We start from the raw sequence: 25,532 nt of genomic DNA, 5'->3' as shown, positions 1-25,532 counted from the left end.
CCAGAAACCCACTCTGACTGATGTCTAAGTGGGTTTCTTCAGCCAATCAGCGAGCGCCACGTTGTGGCACCCTCCTGATCGGCTATGTGCTCCTGTACTGTCTGACAGGCGGCACACGGCAGTGTTACAATGTAGCGCCTATGCGCTCCATTGTAACCAATGGTGGGAACTTTCAGGTCAGCGGTGTGTGTGTAATGTCTTTATTGGGGTATTTTTTTAGTAGTAGTACTACAGGTACCAGCGGGCCCATTTTTCCGCCGCATGCTGGTACTTGTGGTTCTCCAAGTACCAGCTTGTGGGGGAGGCTTGCTGGGCCTTGTAGTACTGCTACTAAAAACAATATCAAACACTTATCACAAAGGCTATCAGCCCCCCATCCGCAGCCCATTGGATGGGGGGGACAGCCTCGGGCTTCACCCCTGGCCCTTGGGTGGCTGGGGGGGGGACCCCTTGATTGAAGGGGTCCCCACTCCCCCAGGGTACCCCGGCCAGGGGTGACTAGTTGGATATTTGATGCCACGGCCGCAAGGCACTGTATAAAAGTGACCCCCGGCTGTGGCATTATCTGTCCAGCTAGTGGAGCCCGGTGCTGGTTTCAAAAATACGGGGGACCCCTACTCTTTTTGTCCCCCGTATTTTTGGAACCAGGACCAGGCGCAGAGCCCGATGCTGGTTGCTTAAATATGGGGGAACCCCTGTCCATTTTTTTCCCCTATTTCTGCAACCAGGATCGGCTCAAAGAGCCCGAGGCTGGTTTGCCTTAGGAGGGGGGACCCCACGCAATTTTTTTTTTACATTTAAACTTTTTTTTTTTTTTTAACAAAGTGCACAATGAAGCCCAGCATGGATCTCTCAGATCCGGCCGAGATTCATTGTATTAAAGTCGGCAGTGTTTTACAAGTCACTCACGTAAAACACTGCCAAAAAAAACTAATGACATCGACATCGGAAAACCCGAAAATGCAGAATACGGCAGCTTAGTAAATTAGTCGTAATCAATTCAAAAAGTTGCATATTTACACTTTCGATGTCATTCGTGATTGAACTTTGACCTCAAACGGGAAAACACGAATCTTAGTAAATTTACCCCAGTATGTCCAAAACAATGCATCTGACTGTAAGTGTAATTCAGAGATGTACGCAAACTGGGATCCGTGCCGGATACTGGCATTCGGGATCCCGGCAATTGAAATACCGTCAATGACGGCATCCCAACATCGATCGAAATGCCGGAGTCCCAATCTCAGTAATAATTGTGTGTGTGGGGTGGGAGTTTAGGTTGCGGGGGAGGGTTAGGATTAGGCTGCGGGAAAAAGAGGGTTAGGCTGCAGGGAGGGGGGTTAGGGTTAGGCACCACCAGGGAGGGTTAAGGCTAGGCTGCGGGAAGGGGGGGTTAGGGTTAGACACTCCCGGGGAGGTTTAAGGAACGGGGAAGGAAGCATAGGCGTTTCTATAATGGGTGCAGTGTGTGCGGCGCACATGGGCCCTTGGATCCAGGGGGGCCCACACTGCATACACTGTACACATATATTATAATTACCCCTCTGGAGTCCAGCGACATTATGCCAGAGTCTACTGCTGCCGGAGAGGAAGGGGCCCATGACGGAGACTGCACGCGGGTCCCCTCCCAGTGTTGGACTAGGGTATGAAGGGCCCACCGGGGGAATGCAGTGATAGGGGCCCATACTTAGGCGTGTGGCCAGCCTACAAAGGGTGTGTGGCCAGCCTCCACAGAGGCTTGAAATGCACAATAGTCTTGTGCCGTGTAATGCAACATATCTACCATGTATAATAGAAGTGCACAGTCTGGAATCTGATCCCTAGAGGAAAGCAGTGGGCCCTCAGGCAGTGGGGCCCACCGGTGGTTTCCCCTGTACCACTGTGGGCCAGTCCGACCCTGTCCCCTCCTCTTTTAAAATGCCTCTGGAAGGAAAGGTTAGAGTTAGGCTGTGGGGAGGGGGTTTTTAGGTTTAGGCACCACCTAAGAGGGTTAGGGTAAGGCTGCGGGAGGGGATGGCAGCAGGACCTTGTAGAGTCCATGGCGCACATTTCCTTTACGCCCCCCTCCATTCAGAACAGGGGCAGTGCGCGCCAAAGACACAATTCAAAAATATAGGGACATGGCTTCATGGGGAAGGGGCATTGCCACAGAATAGTATCCATTCATATGTAGATGGGATGAAGTATAGTAGGCCTATAAGGAAGGGGTTATGAGGTCAGGGCCATTTTTAGGGTGATTGTTGGCAGCCATCTTACAGAATTTTCTGTCAGTTGATAAGGATCAGGGAAGTATTGTGTACTCCTTTACTGCATTTATTCTGTGTATGTTTCTTTCTTGTTAATTTTCACTTATTCTGTTTCTCTACAGCATTCCTTTCTGTCTTTCTCTCTGTGTTTTTCTGGCTTTTTAACCTTTATTTTCCAATGGCCCTGTCCCCTTTTCTCTATGTGCCTGCTAAAATCTCACCCCAGTGCCGCACTATGGCCCCCACACGCTACCTCAACTACCTCAATGCCAGGATGGTCACTCCTTGCTCCTCATTCTCCAAGGCCTGCTGGGGTGGCCTCAGCACTGGGTGGCCTGATCGCGGGTGCCTGGCGCTGGTCTGCAGGAAGCCACGGTTCTCCTGCTGCCAGTGGCCGCGACTGGAGCATGTTGCTTGGGTGCAGTGGCGGAACTAGCGAGTGGTGGGCCCAGGTGCGACAAAATGCTTTGCCCCCACATCCCCCGCGCCCCATCCCATCCAAGTCCACCCCCTCACCCCTGGAGAGGATCTGGTGACGGGGACCTGCTCACTGCCAGAGAAATGGATACCTAGCAACAGTGCCGTAACTAGACATTTTAGCACTGTGTGCAAGAAACGGCATTGGAGCCCCACCCCTGCATGCAAAACAGGGTCAGTGCGTGCCGTAGGCGTGCGCAAAAATACATAGTGACGTGGCTTCGTGGGGAAGGGATGTGGCCACAAAATAATACAAATTCATAAAACGGTGCACAGTAGTCTCCAAAGTTCAAATTACGCCACACAGTAGCACCACTACACCAGGTAGAGACCCTTTTACACCTTACGGCGGGCAGATTCCTCTTTTTACACATTACAGCAGACAGCGTCCCCTTTTTACGAATTACGCAGACAGCGTCCCCCTTTTTACACATAACGGCAGACAGCGTGTCCTTTTTACACATAGTAGCAGACAGCGTGCACTTGTTACACATAACGGCAGACAGCGTACACTTTTTACACATAACGGCAGACAGCGTGCCCTTGTTACACATAATGGCAGACAGCGTACACTTTTTACACATAACGGCAGACAGCGTGCCCTTTTTACACATAACGGCAGACAGCGTCCCCTTTTTACACATAATGGCAGACAGCGTCCCCTTTTTACACATTACGGCAGACAGCGTGCCCTTGTTACACATTACGGCAGACAGCGTCCCCATTTTTACACATTACGGCAGGCAGATTCCCCCTTTTTACACATTGCGGCAGACAGCGTCCCCTTTTTACACATCACGGCATACAGATTCCCCCGTTTTACACATTACGTCAGGCAGATTCCCCCTTTTTACACATTGCGGCAGGCAGATTCCCCCTTTTTACACATTGCAGCAAAGATTCCCCCTTTTTACACATTACGGCAGGCAGATTCCCCCTTTTTACACATTGCGGCAGGCAGATTCCCCCTTTTTACACATTACGGCAGGCAGATTCCCCCTTTTTACACTTTACGGCAGGCAGATTCCCCCTTTTTACACATTACGGCAGGCAGATTCCCCCTTTTTACACATTGCGGCAGGCAGATTCCCCCTTTTTACACATTGCGGCAGACAGTCCCCCTTTTTGCACATGGAAAGAAAGACAGAAAGAAAGAAAGACAGACAGGCAGACAGGCAGACAGGCAGACAGACAGACAGACAGACAGAAAGAACATAGAAAGAAAGAAAGAAAGAAAGAAAGAAAGAAAGAAAGAAAGAAAGAAAGAAAGAAAGAAAGAAAGAAAGAAAGAAAGAAAGAATTATACTTACCCTCTCATCTGGCAGAGATCCCTGGCAGAAGAGAAGGAGGGAGGTGGAGGAGGGAGGCGCAGCAGAGCTGTGTTATTGGTGGAGGCGCTGCTGCTGCTGTCTCTCTGCTTCACTATAGGCTGTTCTCGGAAGACAGCCTATAGTGAAGCAGAGGGACAGCAGCAGCAGCGCCTCAACCAGTAGCATTGGGCTGTGGAAAGAAAGTGTTACGAGGGGGTAGGGTAAACATACTTGCCCGACCCCTGTCATGATTCTCTGCATTGGGATACCGATGTCCAGGGCAGTAGGTAGCGTGGCTGGGCCCAGGTACTTTTCAGGGGGTTTGGCCTTATCACAGGAGGCGTGGCCATACAACCTTTGAAAAATACTGAAAAAAGTTTATTTTAATCACCTCCCTGGCCACACTGCAGCCCAACATACAACAGCATATGCTGGGCTGAGGCGAAGAGCTGCAACTGCTGCCTGGTATGGGGGAGGGGGCCCGGGGCCCCCACTGGGCCCCTCCATCAGACTTGGGCCCGGGTAATTAGCACCTTCTGCCCCCTCTCTCTCGGCACCACTGCCGATGTTGGTCATATGACCGCCTGCATCCTATCTGCCGGCATGTCATATGTATTCACACATACTCAATGCAAAGATGCCTCACTGCACATGTGCAGATCTTGGCGTGGAGGTGGCGGAAACAGGACCCATTTCCCAAAATCCCTTTGATTTGTTGGGAGTGCCGAGGCCAGTGTCTTCGTCTTATGGTGCAGAATTACTGGCCTCGGTAGTGGAGATGAAGCGGCCATTCTGAGTAACCTTAGATAGTGAACCAATGATGCATCTCCGGACGCAGCACTCGGATCTTCCAGACTGGAGGGGAGCGTCTTTTGCCTACAGACTCCTCCTGCAGCATTAGCATGTTTTCGTCCTGCAGCTGCATGGTGCTTTTTGTACAACTGTGAATCAGACCCTCTGCACAAAATGAGTTTTACAGGACATGATATATCCATTTGAACATTAGGGTGTAGATTTTGGATGTATATGGAGGCACATCCGATTTAATGGTCACAGAAGGTCTGGTATTACAACACCTTGAAGGAGGTGGTTATAGAATCTCACTCAACTATTTTCAACACATTTTGCTGCATATCCATTAGTCACTTTTTATAAGGAAAGCACAAGAATATATGTTACCCAATGTACTGTGACAACTGAAATACTCGTAAAAGTAACCAAAATGATCTGTCTGTTTTGAGCTGTGTAAAAAATAAATCAGCAAAAGTGAACACTGCAAATGAGCTGATTCTACTGTAATAATATGGGCTTTGATATGTGTATTTTTAGTGTCAGTCTGACATTTATACAATGTAACTTAAAGGATCTGCACAGGTGGACAATAGAATCTAGAACAAAGGAGTGATGAAACTATCACAAACCATGTTTGTTCTTCAAATAAATAATAATTCACTATAGTATATTCCTGTTATTAATGAAATTCTGTGCTTTCTGATCACCTATCAGGTCCAGGGAGAGTTAAAAAGAAAATGGGGGAGCCTGTATCTGAACCGATACCTGAGCCACGACTACCGACTCCACAGTCTATCTATTTCACGGAACGGATCAGAGAGTGCACCTCAGTTTCACCGAAACTCAAGGGCACCGTCTATTATGCAAACTGAAACTTCCATCATTTAACTCTTGCATGCATAAACAGGAAGATCAAAATGGCATCCTTAAGGACTATTAAAAAATTGTGCGCAGCTAAAAATGACATCCAATAACTCAGTACAGTGACTGGTTTATTGCAGCTCTGATGACCAATGGACTTTTTTTTATGAACTTTTTGACTTCATGTTTGCACTTACTGCTCTATAGGCTTTTTCTACCGTCCATTTCTTTTCATCTAATTTATTATAATAGTGTGTCTTCTTTATGTTTTGTGGAACATATTCGGTTATTTGAGTATTATAGTATGTTTGTTTGTATTGAATCTAGGAGAGCTGGTGGATAATTGAGTGTTATGTACAGTATATAGGGTAAAATTTAGCAAATCTAATGTATCGAAAATATGTATATCTAACAATTAAACTGATTTTATTATTATTATTATTGGGGTTTTTATTTGGGTTGTGCAATATTAATTTACGCTTGTCATGTCAAAAGTATAGTTTTGTAAACCAGCAATTTTGTTTACACTAAAAGGGCGAGTTTCACCTTTTTTTGTTAAAATACAAGGGTGTACTGTACCTTCAAGGCTTGCATGCATTTATTTACTGAGTTCTGAAGCTTTAGACATTTTGTATCTAATAACTGTATGCATATCCTGACAAAAGCTTTATATTTCCAACTAGCTAAAAGATAGTTGTTACATGTGTGTACAGGCTGCATATACATGTATCATACTGGAGGATAATTCAGTTCAATAGTGCACTACAGGTTGAGTCTCCCATATCCGAATTGTTTGGCACCAGAAGTATTTTGGATTTTTCCATGTTTTGGAATATTTGCATACCATAATGAGATATCTTGAGGATCGGACCCATGTCTAAACACAAAATGCATGCTTCATATACTGTATACCTTATACACATGAAGCATACTCTCCTGGAATGGCCGGGAGGCTCCAGAAAATCGGGTGGCGCTCCTGGCCTCTTGTAAGAGTGGGCTAGTCTCGCGGCACGCCACCACCTGCCTCAAACCCCCGCTGTCGCTCACAACCTTCCACAGCAGAGGGGGGACGATGACGTGATATGCTGTGAATCACGTCATCGTGGCCCTGCCCCCTGCCTCACAATACCTGTAATCTCGGCATTGTGTGGCAGGGGCAAGTCCACGATGATGCAATTTTGCGGACGTGCCCCCAAGCATCACCCCCATGGCCACACCCCCATTATGCTGAAGCCTTGCCGGGCTGGCTGCCTCCTTCCGGAGGGGGCAGACAAAATATCAGTAAGTATGACATGAAGGTCATTTAATACAATGTGTGTAATAATTTTGTGCATGAAATAAGGTCTGTGTACATTGAACCATCAAAAAGCAGAGGGGTCACTTTCTCAATTGTGCTCAAATTTTTGGGGATTTTTGCAATATTTTGGATATCGGTTTTTCGCATATGGGAGACTGAACCTGTACCAGTTATCTAATCTGTACTGTTCACTTTGTGCAGGCCATCATGATTCTGCATGACTTTCCATTCATTTGGTAGACAGTATTTATCTGTTCTCACATGTAAGAGCAAAAATGTACACTTACATTTAAATAAAAAATATTAAAACCATGACATGTATTTTACAATTACAGAACAAAAAGAACTGACAAATAAAGTCAAATATAATAATTAGTAATATTTCTTTATTTATATACTGCCAATCGCCAACAGAACTGAAACCACCTTACATTATTGCAGGTGGTGAGGCTGCTATTTTGGGTGCACTTATTTGCTATTCCACAAACTTATTCACATCAGTTCATGCCACATTGGAGTCTATGGGGTAAATTTACTAACAATCATGTTTAGTCCGAGTTTAAACACAATCTGCATTGCTGGAATACGTGAGAGTTTTTCCAGATCAAACACTCAAGTTTACGAAGAACCATAGTTGAGAGAATTGTGTTTGCCGATGGTGCATTGCGTTTGTTTTTAATAGTGTGTGTTCAGCTGTGTTTGTGCCCAAATTGAATAGTCCTGCATGTGAGCAGCGTGTTCTGCAGAAACCTGCGCCAGAGCCATAACTAGACTTTTTGGTGCCCTGTGCCAGAGAGAGAATTGGCGCCCCCCTCATTTTTCCAACAGGGACACAAGGCACATGCATTGTGAGAAAGGAGCATGATACATTATTTATATATATATATATATATATATATATATATACAGTATATATATATATACACTGCTCAAAAAAATTAAGGGAACACTTAAACAACACAATGTAACTCCAAGTCAATCACAATTCTGTGAAATCAAACTGTCCACTTAGGAAGCAACACTGATTGACAATCAATTTTTACATGCTGTTGTGCAAATGGAATAGACAACAGGTGGAAATTATAGGCAATTAGCAAGACATCCCCAATAAAGGAGTTGTTCTGCAGGTGGTGACCACAGACCACTTCTCAGCTCCTTTGCTTTCTGGCTGATGTTTTGGTCACTTTTGAAAGCTGGTGGTGCTTTCACTCTAGTGGTAGCATGAGACGGAGTCTACAACCCACACAAGTGGCTTAGGTAGTGCAGCTCATCCAGGATGGCACATCAATGCGAGCTGTGGCAAGAAGGTTTGCTGTGTCTGTCAGCGTAGTGTCCAGGGCATGGAGGCGTTACCAGGAGACAGGCCAGTACATCAGGAGACGTGGAGGAGGCTGTAGGAGGGCAACAACCCAGCAGCAGGACCGCTACCTCTGCCTCTGTGCAAGGAGGAACAGGTGGAGCACTGCCAGAGCCCTGCAAAATGACCTCCAGCAAACCACAAATGTGCATGTGTCTACTCAAACGATCAGAATCAGACTCCATGAGGGTGGTATGAGGGCCCGACGTCCACAGGTGGGGGTTGTGCTTACAGCCCAACACCGTGCAGGACGTTTGGCATTTGCCAGAGAACACCAAGATTGGCAAATTCGCCACTGGCGCCCTGTGCTCTTCACAGATGAAAGCAGGTTCTCACTGAGCACATGTGACAGACGTGACAGAGTCTGGAGATGCCAAGGAGAATGTTCTGCTGCCTGCAACATCCTCCAGCATGACCAGTTTGGCAGTGGGTCAGTAATGGTGTATGGTGGCATTTCTTTGGGGGGCCGCACAGCCCTCCGTGTGCTCGCCAGAGGTAGCCTGACGGCCATTAGGTACCGAGATAAGATCCTCAGACCCCTTGTGAGACCATATGCTGGTGCGGTTGGCCCTGGGTTCCTCCTAATGCAAGACAATGCTAGACCTCATGTGGCTGGAGTGTGTCAGCAGTTCCTGCATTGATGCTATGGACAGGCCCGCCCGTTCCCCAGACCTGAATCCAATTGAGCACATCTGGGACATCATGTCTCGCTCCATCCACCAACGCCATGTTGCACCACAGACTGTCCAGGAGTTGGCGGATGCTTTAGTCCAGGTCTGGGAGGAGATCCCTCAGGATATCATCAGGAGCATGCCCAGGCGTTGTAGGGAGGTCATACAGGCACGTGGCGGCCACATACACTACTGAGCCTCATTTTGACTTGTTTTATGGACATTACATCAAAGTTGGATCAGCCTGTAGTGAGTTTTTTCACTTTAATTTTGAGTGTGACTCCAAATCCAGACCTCCATGGGTTAATAAATTTGATTTCCATTGATAATATTTGTGTGATTTTGTTGTCAGCACATTCAACTATGTAAAGAACAAAGTATTTAATAAGAATATTTCATTCATTCAGATTTAGGATGTGTTATTTTAGTGTTCCCTTTATTTTTTTGAGCAGTATATATATATATATATATATATATATATATATATATATTATACACACACACACATTTATAGACCACTTTATACCACATTCATGCACTTAACTTGAGAGCTCGTTGTTATTCAGTTACAATACCCTTTATTAAATAACTGTTATGATTCCAGCACTCTGGTCAGAGGAGATCTTATGGCAAGGACCGGAGCACTGGAACGGAATGCTGGGGAAGGGAGCAGGACAGGAAAATAGCCCCTTGCGCCCTAATTCTGTTGTCTCACCCGTGTTGTCAGAAATCCCCTGCGAGACTATGGTTTCTTGAGCCCTTGGCAGCCGCGTTTGAAGGGCGGATTATGTCTGCCCAACTTCGATGCCCCCCGGTCTTAATGAGAGACAAAGGGAAACCCGAGACAGGGTGATAACAAGAGGCCCTCTAACTAAACAACCAGGCCAGGGGCTAAGCAAACTCAAAACTATAATATGTGCGGAGAAACCGCCAGGGAAAAGGACAACCAAAATATCCACTTGTCCAATTCTCCTACCCGGCACCGCCGAGTACCAGAGAGGACTTGTGGAAGCGGAACCCTCCGCAAATGCTCCAAACACAAAATATAAAAGGTAAAGCGGCTGAGCCGCAACACATGGCAGAGCCGCAACTCACGAACACCACTGGATATAAAACGGTGATCAGTCAGGACTCCAGGGAACCAAACGACCTCTTGGGATGAGATGACAACTCCCGGATACCGGACTTCTGAGGACTGGAATGACCGGATACAGCAGGACTGGAAACAGACTCTCAGCAAACAAAGGCAGCATGCAGGAAGCTATTACTGGCGTCTGTGAGAAGCCCTGGGAGTGTATTTAACAAGGAGTCCTCCAATCAGCTGCTAAAGGCTGATTAGAATAAATGCCGTGCAGCTGCCTTGCTGCACGGCCAGAGAGCAGGTGAATGTCTTAATTTCCTAAAGCCTAGCAACGGGGAACGCGGTCCGCCAGTGGCGTCCCCGTTGCTAGGGTCCATGCGGCTCAGCGCGCCCGGCGGCTAGCGTTGCTAGGGAGCCGGCAGCTGTACGCGCACGGCGTCTCTAGTTGCTAGGCGCCGGGCCGCGCAGACAAGCGGACCCCGGCGCCTAACAGTACCCCCCCTTGAGGAGGGGTCAAGGAACCCCTAAAGCCAGGTTTCTGAGGAAATTCCCGAAAAAATGCCCTCTTGAGCCTCGGGGCATGAAGATCCTTATCCAGGACCCAAGACCTTTCCTCCGGACCATAGCCTTTCCAGTGAACTAGAAAATACAGCCGACCCCGGGACAATTTGGAATCTAGAACCTTCTCTACCAAGAACTCCTGTTGTCCCTGTACATCCACTGGAGATCTACCCTGAGAGATCTTCCGAGGAAATCTACTGGAAGAAACGTATTGTTTCAACAGGGAACAATGAAACGTATTTCCAATCCTGAGAGATCTTGGTAAACGTAACCGAAAGGCAACTGGGTTGACTCTTTTAATAATAAGAAATGGCCCAATAAATTTGGGTCCCAGTCTAGCCGAGGATTGTCGAAGCCTGATGTTGCGAGTCGACAACCACACCCTATCTCCCACCTTAAAAGTGCAAGGACGTCGGAGCCTGTCAGAAAATTTCTTCTCTCGAAAGGCCGCTTTTCTGAGAGCAAGGTGCACCTTTTTCCAAATGGCTCTGAGATGGGAGGTTAAGGTTAGCGAGGAGACTGAGGAATGATGAAAAAAAGAATTAGCTCTGGGGTGAAAACCAAAAACTGAAAAGAATGGAGACTCTTTAGTGGAGGAATGACAAGAATTATTGTAAGCAAATTCAGCCAACGGAAGAAATTCGGACCAATCATTCTGGAGTTTGGCTGAATACAAGCGCAAATATTGTTTCAATGATTGGTTAACTCGTTCGGTTTGCCCGTTGGATTGTGGGTGGTAACCGGATGTTAACGACAATTTCATCTTCAATGAGGCACAAAAACATTTCCAGAATTGTGCGATGAATTGTGGACCCCGATCAGAAACAATATCAGTAGGCAACCCATGAAGCCTGAATACATGGCGGATAAACAAAACTGCCAACCCTTGGGCAGAAGGCAATCGGGGAAGAGCAATAAAATGAGCCATTTTACTAAAACGGTCCACTACCACCCATATGACTCGGAATCCGGCTGAAAGGGGAAGGTCAACCACAAAATCCATGGAAATATGAGACCACGGCCTGAGAGGAACATTTAAGGGCATAAGTTGCCCGATGGGCAAGGAACGGGGAACCTTATGCTGTGCACAAACCTGACATGAATAAACAAATTCCTTGACGTCTTTAGAAAGACCAGGCCACCATACTGAGCGAGAGACTAACTCCAATGTCTTAGAGACTCCTGGATGCCCTGAAACTTTGTTATCATGGAATTCCGTTAAAACAGTAGCTCTCAAAAACTCAGGGACGTAAAGACGACCACCAGGAGTAATTCTAGGAGCTTGGTGTTGAAGCTGTTTTAACTGGGTAAATAAATCTTGTGTGAGGCCCGCCCAGATGACCGAAGATGGAAGTATGGGGGTAACAGGATTGTTATTGTGAACCGGAAGAAAGCTACGTGACAGGGCATCAGCCTTAGTATTCTTGGAACCAGGCCTGAAAGTGATTATAAATTTGAAACGCGTAAAAAATAATGCCCAACGTGCCTGCCGGGCATTAAGCCGCTTAGCCGATTCAGTGTATTGCAGGTTCTTATGGTCAGTCAATACCAAAATAGTATGTTTTGCTCCCTCCAGCCAATGCCTCCACTCCTCGAAAGCCCACTTTACCGCCAGTAACTCCCGATTACCAACGTCATAGTTGGATTCAGTGGAGGAGAATTTCCTGGACATAAAGGCACAAGGATGTAACTCCAGAGACTCCGGATCCTTTTGAGAAAGGATAGCCCCCACTCCAACCTCCGAGGCATCAACCTCCACCACAAAGGGCAATTCCGGATTAGGATGTCTGAGGACTGGAGCCGAGACAAAGGCTTGTTTCAAGGCCCGGAAGGACAACTCAGCTTCACGCGACCAGTTGGTAGGATCCGCTCCTTTCTTTGTCAGAGCTACAATGGGAGCAACCAGGTCAGAAAAAGAGTGAATGAACCTCCTATAATAATTCGCAAACCCTAAAAAGCGCTGAATTGCTTTTAAATTGGTGGGTTGCGCCCAACTAAGGATGGCCTGGAGTTTCTTTGGTTCCATGGAAAATCCCTGAGGGGAAATTATGTACCCTAAAAAAGATACTTCCGTGACATGAAACTCACACTTCTCCAGCTTGGCATATAAATGATTCTCGCGTAACTTTTGAAGAACCAGACGCACCTGGGTAACATGTTGTTCCATTGATTCAGAAAAAATCAGGATGTCGTCTAAGTAAACGACCACGAATTTCCCTAGGAAGTCACGGAGCACATCGTTAATGAGGTCTTGAAAAACTGCCGGAGCATTGGACAGGCCGAACGGCATCACCAGGTATTCGTAGTGACCCGACTGAGTACTAAAGGCCGTTTTCCACTCATCTCCAGATTTAATTCGGATGAGGTTGTACGCTCCTCTAAGGTCAATTTTAGAAAAAAAATCACAGCAGAACGTAACTGATCAAAGAGTACAGAAATCAACGGCAAAGGATAGGTGTTTTTAACTGATATCTTATTCAGGGCTCTAAAATCAATTCAAGGTCTAAGCGAGCCATCCTTTTTCTCCACAAAGAAGAAGCCTGCACTTAAAGGAGATTTTGATGGTCTAATAAATCCTTTCTCAAGGCTCTCCTTTACATAATCATTCATAGCCGCAGTTTCTGGCCCGGATAATGCATATAATCTTCCCTTTGGCAATGCGGCACCAGGAATTAACTCAATAGCACAATCATAAGGCCGATGGGAAGGCAGAATGTCCGCATTGCCTTTGGAGAAAACATCAGCAAACTCCTGGTATTCCACCGGAATGAGTTCTGGAATGATAGCTGCTACTCTGACTGGAAACGTGATACATTCCTTATCACAAAAAGTACCCCATTGTGAAATCTCCCCCGACCGCCAATCAATGGTGGGATTATGAAAGGCCAGCCAAGGGTGACCCAGAACAACTGGAACTGCTGGGCAATGTGTAAGAAAGAACTCGATTTTCTCGGAATGTAGAGCTCCTACTGTAAGTAGTACAGGGGGTGTATGGAGAGAAATAATCCCATTAGACAGCGGACTCCCATCTAAGCCATGCATGGTGACACACCTACCCAAAGGTAACTGTCACGATCCGGGTATCTGGACGCCATTACCTGCCGTTTAGATGTCTTCTGAGACTGGCCCAGCGTTCCAAATCCGGATCTCATCTGTGTCAACACTCTGCACATCCCTCCTGTCATTCTGAGACACTACCACAGCGGCGCCATGTTTGAATCCAACATGGCGTCTCCCGTCCTCCCCGACCTCCGCCACCGTTACTGTGTTATTGCTGCAGGTTCTCAGAATCATGTATCATGCCTGCCGCGGCCTCTGCTGCCCTCCAAGTGTCTCAGCATATAACTGTCATCTGGCGTTTCCTGTCCTCCGCGGCCGGCGCCGCCATTATCATTATGTTTGCACATTTCATTTCAAACCAGTTTTCCCTCCAGGTTCCAGCATGGGCGCAGCCATGTTGGATTTGATCACATGCTCCAATTCCTCCAATCCACCGTCTCTGGAATCTGCATAATTGCCCAGCCAATGCCTGCATAGCAGCAGGTATAAGTATCCTGTGTCTGGGCCAGATAGATGTCAGTGCTTTGAATGTCATACCTTGTTCCAGTCTCTCTCTCCTGTGGCTTGTTTCTCCAGGTTCCAGCTCCTGTCTCCAGCATCCACAAAGAGACCCGCACCTGCTTTCCATCCTGCGGTGCAGCCTGACTTTGCAATCATCTGTGACTGATCCAGCTTTCAGCTATTACTTCGTTTGCTTCCAGCTTCCAAGCTTTCAGCTATTAACCCATCTGTTTCCAGCAACCTGCTTCCAACAGAATTCAGCCTCCTTAAAGAGCCGGTGTTCTCCAAGCGGATGTCTACTTACCAGCAGTATCCACTACCACCGGTAACCACTCTTCATTTCATCTGTTTCCACGCACCCTAGCATCTTTCAGTTTTAACTCCGTGTCTCCACCATCTGGCTGGTTCCGTCCAGTGACTCCTACAGTGCATTCCAGTTACCAGCATCATCTCATACACCTACTGGCGTGTTCCTCGGTTGTCTCCACTACTACAGCCTGGCCTGGTAAGGTTATTCTACCCAAGGACTATAACATCCGTTCTGCAACCTACCAGTGCCCTGTTAAACCTTTTTATGGTTTAGTGATCCAGGAACTGTATTATCTGCCACTGCTAATACTGACTGTGAACGCTGTTGTGATTATACGGAGTCTGTTTAATAAACTTTCATTTGACTTTTAACCTGCTTGTCATGGTCACACCTTCGGGTTTCCTTCCACACTTACATGTCCAGGGGTCTGATTAAACCATCTAAGTTTAACTTCATTCCAGCCCCTACAACTGAGGCTTCCTCCCGTCAGCCTAAACCCTCAGTTGTGACAGTAAGCACTGACCATATGAATCCAGCCAGAGACCAGGATCAAGCGGCTAGACCTATGCAAGAACTGGCAGCCAGACTCGAACATCAGGAGGCTGCACAAGGTCACATCATCCGCTGTCTCCAGGATCTCTCTACTCGGCTGGATGGGATTCAGACGACCCTCCGTGGACCTGGCACGTCTGGTGCGTCCACCACAGTGACTCCAGCTGTAACCCCACCCACCTTGCCCATTTCCATACCACGTCTTCATCTTCCAACGCCAGCAAAATTTGACGGATCTCCAAGGTTCTGCAGGGGATTTCTTAACCAATGCGAAATCCATTTTGAGCTTCAATCTGGCAACTTCCCCAGTGACCGTACCAAAGTTGCTTATATTATTTCTCTCCTCAGTGGCTCAGCCCTTGATTGGGCATCACCGTTATGGGAGAAGTCTGATCCCCTGCTGTCCTCCTATACTGACTTTGTAGCATCATTCAGGCGCATCTTCGACGTGCCGGGCCGGGTTTCCTCTGCTTCATCTGAGATTCTCCGTCTACGCCAGGGAACACGTACTGTGGGACAGTATCTTATACAGTTCAAAATCCTGGCATCTGAACTGGCCTGGAACGACGAGGCCCTGTATGCTGCATTCTGGCATGGCTTGTCAGAACGCATTAAAGATGAGTTAGCTACCAGAGACTTGCCTTCTAAGTTGGATGAGCTAATTTCACTATGCACGAAGGTTGATCTACGGTTCAGAGAGAGAGCAACCGAGCGAGGAAGATCATCCGTTCCTAAATCTTCTGCTTCTCCTCCTCGTCAACCATCTCCATCCAAGGATGAGCCTATGCAAATTGGTCGTTCCCGTCTATCTCCCGCTGAGCGCCGAAGACGCCTCTCCGAGTCTCTATGTCTCTACTGTGCAGCTCCGTCGCACACTATCAACGCCTGTCCCAAACGTTCGGGAAACTCCAGATCCTAGCTCGCCAAGGAGAGGGCCGGCTAGGAGTAATGATCTCCTCTCCATCTCCTCATGATTGTAACCTCCTAGTGTTGCTCCAAATTGCTCAACGTTACAGGAACGTCATTGCCCTCCTTGATTCCGGAGCAGCTGGGAATTTCATAACCGAAGCTTATGTTAAACGGTGGTCCCTACCCACCGAGAGACTGTCCTCGTCCATCTCTTTGACTGCCGTGGATGGCAGCAAGATTTTTGACGCAGTCATTTCCTTAAGGACTCTTCCAGTTCGTCTGAGAGTGGGAGTTCTTCATTCTGAGTATATTTCTTTTTTAGTGATTCCAAGAGCCACACATCCAGTGGTTTTAGGCCTTCCATGGCTCCGTCTCCACAACCCATCAATTGACTGGACGACTACGCAAATACTGGCATGGGGTCCCTCCTGTGCTGAGACTTGTTTAGCCAAAGTTCTTCCTGTTTGTTCTTCCTTCCCCAGGTCATCTGATGTTCCGCCTCCTCCATATCAAGGCTTCACGGACGTGTTCAGTAAAGCCTCTGCTGATATCCTTCCTCCTCATAGAGAATGGGACTGCCCAATCGACCTCATTTCAGGGAAGGTTCCACCGCGAGGCCGAACTTATCCGTTGTCTCTGCCTGAGACACACTCCATGGAAGAGTACATCAAAGAGAACCTGGCGAAGGGTTTCATCCGACCATCTTCTTCTCCAGCCGGCGCAGGCTTCTTCTTCGTTAAGAAGAAAGACGGTGGTCTGCGTCCGTGCATCGACTACAGAGGTCTGAACGACATTACCGACAAGAACCGATACCCTTTACCCCTGATTATCGAGCTCTTTGATAGAGTTAGTGGTGCAACCATTTTCACAAAGCTGGACTTGAGGGGTGCCTACAATCTCATCCGAATCCGTGAGGGTGACGAGTGGAAGACCGCCTTTAACACCCGTGATGGACCTTATGAGTACCTCGTCATGCCCTTCGGATTGAGCAATGCTCCAGCAGTCTTCCAGCACTTCGTGAATGAGATCTTCAGGGACATCTTGTACCGCCATGTCGTGGTTTATCTAGATGACATCCTCATCTTTGCTAATAATCTCTAAGATCATCGTTTCTAGGCAAAAGAGGTTCTTTCCCGTCTCCGTGTCAATCACCTCTATTGTAAATTGGAGAAGTGTGTGTTTGAAGTTAAAACCATTCCGTTTCTAGGTTACATTGTGTCCGGTTCCGGACTAGAGATGGATCCTGAGAAACTCCAAGCAATCCAGAATTGGCCTATACCCTTAACCCTCAAAGGGGTCCAGAGGTTCTTAGGGTTCGCCAATTATTATAGAAAATTTATACGAGACTTTTCCACCATTGTGGCGCCTATCACTGCATTAACCAAGAAAGGTGCTAATCCGTCCAGGTGGTCCGAGGAAGCTACGCAGGCCTTTCACCTTCTGAAGCAACGGTTCATCTCTGCACCAGTTCTGAAACAGCCCGACACCGACTCTCCTTTTATCTTAGAGGTAGATGCCTCCTCCGTTGGAGTAGGAGCAGTGTTGTCCCAGAGGGCCAAAGATGGACATCTACATCCTTGCAGTTTCTTCTCCCGGAAGTTCTCCCCAGCTGAGCGCAACTATGCCATTGGTGATCAGGAGTTGCTGGCCATCAAGCTCGCTCTGGAGGAGTGGAGATACCTGTTGGAGGGAGCTTCCCACTCAATCACCATACTTACCGACCACAAAAATCTTTTATATCTCAAAGGCGCACAATGTCTGAATCCTCGTCAGGCCAGATGGGCACTTTTCTTCTCTAGGTTTGACTTTAAACTCCAGTTCTGTCCGGGTTCTCAGAATCGTAAGGCCGATGCCCTTTCCCGCTCATGGGAGCAAGAAAATGAGTCCGAGTCTGCAGACAAGCATCCTATTATTAATCCGTTGGCATTCTCCACGGTAGGGATGGACTCTATGCCTCCACCAGGGAAAAGTTTTGTTAAGCCAGTTCTGAGGAAGAAGCTCATGCATTGGGCCCATGCTTCCCGTTTTGCTGGACATACAGGCATTCAGAAAACCCTTGAATTTATTTCTAGGTCCCACTGGTGGCCAACTCTGAAGAAGGACGTTATGGAATTTATTGCCTCCTGCCCAAAGTGTGCCCAACACAAAGTCTCCCGCCAGTCGCCTGCGGGGCAACTGGTTCCATTATCTGTTCCCCGTCGACCATGGACCCATTTGTCGATGGACTTTGTTTCCGATCTACCTATCTGCAACAAGTTTAATACCATCTGGGTGGTAGTTGACCGGTTCACCAAGATGGCACATTTCATCCCTCTCACCGGTCTTCCGTCAGCTTCCAAGTTGGCTCAAGTATTTATACAAGAGATCTTCCGACTTCACGGTCTTCCTGAAGAGATCATCTCGGATCGTGGAGTACAATTTGTAGCCAAATTTTGGCGAAGTTTGTGTCAAGCCCTCCAAGTCAAGTTAAAGTTTTCCACGGCTTACCATCCTCAGACCAATGGTCAAACCGAGAGGGTGAATCAGGACTTGGAGGCCTTCCTCCGTATATATGTGTCTTCCTCTCAAGATGACTGGGTTCAACTCCTTCCTTGGGCCGAGTTCAGCCACAACAATCAATACCATTCCTCATCTTCTTCTACACCATTCTTCATTAATTATGGATTCCACCCTAAAGTCCCTGAATTCCAACCGCTTCCCGCAACTTCTGTTCCAGCAGTGGATGTCACCTTGCGTCAGTTTTCAAATAACTGGAGGAACGTCCGCGCAGCCCTGCTTAAAGCCTCATCCAGGTGTAAGAAGTTTGCCGATAGGAAGCGTAGAGCGGTTCCTGCTCTCAAGGTGGGTGATCGTGTGTGGTTGTCCACGAAGAATTTGAGGTTGAGAGTTCCCAGCATGAAATTTGCACCTCGCTACATCGGTCCCTTCAAGATTGAACAAGTCATCAATCCTGTTGCCTACAGATTACAGTTACCACCCTTCTTGAAAATACCCAGGACATTTCATGTTTCCTTGTTGAAACCGCTGATCCTAAATAGGTTTCATTCCGCACTTCCTCCAGCTCCCAAAGTTCAGACTCAACGGGGAGTCGAGTACGAGGTGGCCAAGATTTTGGACTCACGTTTCCGTTACGGTCAGCTACAGTATCTCATTGACTGGAAGGGCTATGGTCCTGAAGAACGCTCTTGGACCAATGCCTCAGACGTTCATGCTCCTGCCTTGGTCCGAAATTTCCACTCAAAGTTTCCTTTAAAGCCTAAGAAGTGTCCTGGGGCCACTCCTAAAGGGGGGGGTGCTGTCACGATCCGGGTATCTGGACGCCATTACCTGCCGTTTAGGTGTCTTCTGAGACTGGCCCAGCGTTCCAAATCCGGATCTCATCTGTGTCAACACTCTGCACATCCCTCCTGTCATTCTGAGACACTACCACAGCGGCGCCATGTTTGAATCCAACATGGCGTCTCCCGTCCTCCCCGGCCTCCGCCGCCGTTACTGTGTTATTGCTGCAGGTTCTCTGAATCATGTATCATGCCTGCCGTGGCCTCTGCTGCCCTCCAAGTGTCTCAGCATATAACTGTCATCTGGCGTCTCCTGTCCTCCGCGGCCGGCGCCGCCATTATCATTATGTTTGCACATTTAATTTCAAACCAGTTTTCCCCCCAGGTTCCAGCATGGGCGCAGCCATGTTGGATTTGATCACATGCTCCAATTCCTCCAATCCACCGTCTCTGGAATCTGCATAATTGCCCAGCCAATGCCTGCATAGCAGCAGGTATAAGTATCCTGTGTCTGGGCCAGATAGATGTCAGTGCTTTGAATGTCATACCTTGTTCCAGTCTCTCTCTCCTGTGGCTTGTTTCTCCAGGTTCCAGCTCCTGTCTACAGCATCCACAAAGAGACCCGCACCTGCTTTCCATCCTGCGGTGCAGCCTGACTTTGCAATCCTCTGTGACTGATCCAGCTTTCAGCTATTACTTCGTTTGTTTCCAGCTTCCAAGCTTTCAGCTATTAACCCATCTGTTTCCAGCAACCTGCTTCCAACAGAATTCAGCCTCCTTAAAGAGCCGGTGTTCTCCCAGCGGATTTCTACTTACCAGCAGTATCCACTACCACCGGTAACCACTCTTCATTTCATCTGTTTCCACGCACCCTAGCATCTTTCAGTTTTAACTCCGTGTCTCCACCATCTGGCTGGTTCCGTCCAGTGATTCCTACAGTGCATTCCAGTTACCAGCATCATCTCATACACCTACTGGCGTGTTCCTCGGTTGTCTCCACTACTACAGCCTGGCCTGGTAAGGTTATTCTACCCAAGGACTATAACATCCGTTCTGCAACCTACCAGTGCCCTGTTAAACCTTTTTATGGTTTAGTGATCCAGGAACTGTATTATCTGCCACTGCTAATACTGACTGTGAACGCTGTTGTGATTATACGGAGTCTGTTTAATAAACTTTCATTTGACTTTTAACCTGCTTGTCATGGTCACACCTTCGGGTTTCCTTCCACACTTACATGTCCAGGGGTCTGATTAAACCATCTAAGTTTAACTTCATTCCAGCCCCTACAACTGAGGCTTCCTCCCGTCAGCCTAAACCCTCAGTTGTGACAGTAACTGAGGAATGCCTAAGGCCTTAGCCCAAGTTAAATCCATAAAGTTTCCTGCAGCTCCACTGTCAACAAAAGCCGACACCGAAGAACTGAGGCTGCCAAAGGAAACTTTAACTGGGACTAAAAGGGAGTTATTCGAGGAGATAAGCTGCAGACCTAGGAGAACCCCCTCACAATTCACCTGGTCAAAGCGTTTCCCGACTTGTTCGGACAATTACGAGCAAAATGTCCCTTACCCCCACAGTACAGACAAAGACCAGAATTTTGCCTTCTGGCTCTTTCTTCAGGAGACAGCCGGGAGAGACCCATCTGCATGGGCTCCTCTACGTCTTCAGGAATGGAATATACACACGGACTTGACCTTACAGGTGCTCCTTTTTCAGCCCTCCGCTCTCTGAGACGACGATCAATCTTAATAGAAAGCTCCATGAGTTTATCGAGAGTCTCAGGAGCGGGGTACTGAAGGAGACTGTCTTTTATAGACTCTGATAAGCCGAGGCGAAACTGACTGCGCAGGGCTGGGTCATTCCAGCCACAGTCGTTCGACCAACGGCGAAACTCCGTACAATAAACCTCCGCAGGATTTCTACCCTGTCTGAGAGCACGCAACTGACTTTCAGCGGACGCCTCTCTATCAGGGTCATCATACAAGAACCCTAAAGACTCAAAAAAAGAGTCAACTGACAACAATGCCGGATCCTCTGCTCTTAAACCAAATGCCCAGGTCTGAGGATCCCCCAGGAGCAAAGAAATAATAATCCCGACCCGCTGAGATTCAGTAACCGAGGAAGTCGGTCTTAAACGAAAATAAAGCTTACAGGATTCTTTAAAATTAAAAAACTCTTTTCTATCACCAGAAAAACGGTCAGGCAAATGCATCTTTGGTTCAGGGACTACCCTTGGGGAAGCTCGCAAAAGATCTTCCTGCGACTTCATCCGAAGAGAAAGATCCTGAACTATCTGAGTAAGTTCTTGAATCTGGCTGACTAAGAGCTGACCAGGATTTGTCCCTAAACCTGTTGGATTCATGAGGCCGATAAACTCTCACAAAACTGAATGAGAAAAAATTAAACCCCGTTTAATTTTAAGTTTTGGTATGGCCGGTAATAATGTTATGATTCCAGCACTCTGGTCAGAGGAGATCTTATGGCAAGGACCGGAGCACTGGAACGGAATGCTGGGGAAGGGAGCAGGACAGGAAAATAGCCCCTGGCGCCCTAACTCTGTTGTCTCACCCGTGTTGTCAGAAATCCCCTGCGAGACTATGGTTTCTTGAGCCCTTGGCAGCCGCGTTTAAAGGGCGAATTATGTCTGCCCAACTTCGATGCCCCCCGGTCTTAATGAGAGACCAAGGGAAACCCGAGACAGGGTGATAACACACGGCAGAGCAGCAACTCACGAACACCACTGGATATAAAACGGTGATCAGTCAGGACTCCAGGGAACGAAACGACCTCTTGGGATGAGATGACAACTCCCGGATACCGGACTTCTGAGGACTGGAATGACCGGATACAGCAGGACTGGAAACAGACTCTCAGCAAACAAAGGCAGCATGCAGGAATCTATTACCGGCGTCTGTGAGAAGCCCTGGGAGTGTATTTAACAAGGAGTCCTCCAATCAGCTGCTAAAGGCTGATTAGAATAAATGCCGTGCAGCTGCCTTGCTGCACGGCCAGAGAGCAGGTGAATGTCTTAATTTCCTAAAGCCTAGCAACGGGGAACGCGGTCCGCCAGTGGCGTCCCCGTTGCTAGGGTCCGTGCGGCTCAGCCCGCCCGGCGTCTAGCGTTGCTAGGGAGCCGGCGGCTGTACGCGCACGGCGTCTCTAGTTGCTAGGCGCCGGGCCGCGCAGACAAGCGGACCCCGGCGCCTAACAATAACACATTTCAATTTACTGCCAATCCTATAACTTGTTGAATTCTAATCAAACGCCATACTCATTGAGCTATTTGATCCTGCATAAAAACTATGAACACCTTATGAAGCTGCTGGTACTTTGTAAAAAAAAATAATTAGCATTGCAATTGAGCAGAGCTACAGTATGTAGCGCGCAACCACATATTAAATCCCTTGCAGCCACACACTACATAGATCCACTCAGCCGCAATGCTGATCGTTTTGTCAAAGTACAAGGTAAGCTTCAAATAGTTCGAATTCTCTTGCTTTCTATGTAAGGGTAGATAGCTCAATGAATAGATTGTCTGACTGCAATGCTACAGGCAATGGGTACAAATCCTGGGTATGTTAGCATCTTGAGAAATAATAAAGGACAGTGTGACAACAAAGAAATCTCAAGTTGAGTTTATGAATGTTTATAAGTATTAGCGACATAATGGCTCAGGGTAGGCGAAGAGGCGGTCAGAAGATTATGGTCTTTAAAAAGGGGGAAAGCTGCAAGTGAAAGTAATTAAAACAGACAATTGTCAAGTGCCACCAACAGCGCCCCCTACCCTGCAGTGCTATGTGCGGTGACCCCAACACACACACCTAGTTGCGGCCTTGGCCTGTGCAGATCAGTATGTAAAAGTAAATAAAAAAGAATTATAAAACAGAAAAAAATGTGAGCAGTCCCCCCCCCCCCCCTCCCCTTCACAAGCAAAACCAGCCCTAGGCTCTTTGAGCCAACCCTGTTTCAAAAAATACAGTCTCCCATAATCAATGAATATGGAAGACACTTCTACTCAAGCCATCACCCTTTCTCAGCATAAATAGTGGTTCATTGAACTGGTAGTGTAGAGTATATTGATTTCCATTCAACCAGATGAAAGGCAGTTGCTTTTTTTAGGCAGACATTTGGTGAGGTAAAACATCCTCTACTTCCAGGGCAGAAAGATGGATATGTAGCCCGGGTTGTAGTCCGAGTTCGACAGCCGTGCGGTATGCTGACTGAACTCAGACTTTTTTTTAAAGATTCAGTCATGTACAAGGCTTGGTTTAGCTTTGTAACAAAAAAAAGGGGAAAAAGAAAGACTGTGTTGGGGCACTCTTAAGCTGCTTTCACATCACAAATGCCGGATCCTACCCGGTAAGAGAAACGTGTACTTACCGGGTGGGATCCGGCATTTGCGCTCCGTTGCTGGCTTTCCGACCCAGCAATATACCGGGTCGGTTGCCATAGCAGCGGAGGGCGCAGCAGCAGCAGGGGCGGGGGTGGAGGCAGCGCCGGGAGATGAGCTCATCTCCTGCGCCGCCTCTGCCTATACTGTGAATGGGAGCCGTGTCACATAGGAATGGCTCCCATTCACACTGCGCCTGACCCGGTAATCAACCCGGTAATAACCCTTCTTTTTTACCGGGTTGAATTACCGGGTCAGACGACCCGCTAATTCACCAAAGGACCTTTCACATCGCACACGGACCCGTTTCGACGCGGCAATATGCCGTGTCGATACCGGGTTTTTAGTGCGATGTGAAAGGGGTATAAGTGCCCCAACACAGAGTCTCTCTTTTTTCCTTTTTTTTGTTTCGAATATTTATACTGACTCTGGGTGCACCACCGACATCTAATTAACACTTGCAGTGGAAATTATAAATATGGTCGGTTACGGACTAATACCCATTAGAGGCTACAGTCTGACACAATAACCTGTCGCGGAACCACCAACTTTGAATCTACTTGGTTTAGCTTTGTACATGATTGCCCCTTTAAAAAAAGTAAGAGTTAGGCCAGCACCCCCGAATTTGGACTACATTACATCCCGTCAGTAACTTTTTAGCCCCAAGAAAATTGTTTCTGATTACTCTGTCTGCTGTTGCTCCAACCCGGATGGTTTATTGATTACTCTCTCTTGCTGATATCCCTGAACCTTAATTGTTTTTACTGTTTTTGTTCCTTAGCCATCTACACTGACCAGTTGCTTATTTTGGCTGTGGATCAATAGAACTACACTAAAAAGATCTACAGTCAATAGGTTGACCACTAATGGTCAACATGCATTAGGTCAACAAGGTCAACATGGAATAAATAGTAGAAAAGGTTGCCATGGTCAAAAGGTCGACAGGGTCAAAATGTCAATATGGAAATGGTCAAAACAAAAAAAGGTAGACACTTTTTTTGTTTATTTTTGGGGTGTTTTGTCACTTTTCTGCCACTAACTAGCCCCACTAGAGTACTGTGTCTACTCACATGCCTGACTACTCTCACTATGCTTCGGACAAGGTGCTTCTCTTTCGCTACTGCTGTGCACGGCACAGGTCCACGTGGATGATAAAGTATGAAAAAGTTGAAAAAACAAATTTGACCATTGTTATGTTGAGCTTTTGATCCTGTCGATCCATTACATTTAGAATTTTCGATCCTATCGACTTTTTCAACCTAATACATGTCGGCCATTAGTGGTCGACCTATTGACTGTAGACCTTTTTAGTGTAGATCTATAGACTGTATACCACTTATTTTATGTTGTTCTTAACAGCCTGTCTGTTAATATCTCTGAGCTGTTTCTGTACGTTGAGATGTTATACTGGGTGAGATGTAGAAGTGTCACTCAGCTTGGCCATGAAGAGTACGTGGCTTTGCAGGAGAGGGAGTGGCTAAATGGTGACCCGTGGAGGAGGCATGGTGTATCTGCGTTGCCTGCTCCTACACAGTGACAGGAGCCGGGTTGCTGCACGGAATGTTACAGTGCAGCACCCGGCTCCCGTCACTGAGCAGGAGCCGGCACTTTGGTGTCACCCCTCTGCGGATGACACCCGGGTGCAGGCCGCACCCCCTGCGCCCCCCTTTTGACGCCACTGGGGAGATGTATCATGCTTTGGAGAGATATAAAGTACCAAACAGTTTCTAACTGTCATGATAAAGGCTGTGTTAGAAAAATGACAGTTACAAGTAGAGATGTGCACTGGACATTTTTCGGGTTTTGTGTTTTGGTTTTGGATTCGGTTCCGCGGCCGTGTTTTGGATTCGGACGCGTTTTGGCAAAACCTCCCTGAAAA

The 25,532-nt window shown here is 47.4% G+C and overlaps 2 protein-coding genes across 2 annotated transcripts in view; one reads left to right on the top strand and one right to left on the bottom strand.

The window, feature by feature from the left end:
* VIPR2 (vasoactive intestinal peptide receptor 2) overlaps nt 1-6,121 on the top strand; it is a 300,614-nt gene extending 294,493 nt beyond the window's left edge. The window contains exon 13 of the mRNA XM_063921922.1: nt 5,540-6,121. Within this exon, the coding sequence (XP_063777992.1) occupies nt 5,540-5,713 (174 nt within the window). The 3' untranslated portion in view covers nt 5,714-6,121. The remainder of the gene's footprint in view (nt 1-5,539) is intronic.
* Nucleotides 1-25,532, bottom strand: part of LOC134927454 (uncharacterized) — a 123,395-nt gene that overhangs the window by 55,755 nt on the left and 42,108 nt on the right. The gene's annotated exons all lie outside the window — the stretch shown is intronic.

The sequence above is a fragment of the Pseudophryne corroboree genome, chromosome 5 (assembly GCF_028390025.1).
Source record: "Pseudophryne corroboree isolate aPseCor3 chromosome 5, aPseCor3.hap2, whole genome shotgun sequence".
In the NCBI taxonomy this organism is placed as follows: domain Eukaryota; kingdom Metazoa; phylum Chordata; class Amphibia; order Anura; family Myobatrachidae; genus Pseudophryne; species Pseudophryne corroboree.
Note: the sequence above shows the minus strand (reverse complement) of the source record. Positions and strands in the feature narration are given on the sequence as shown.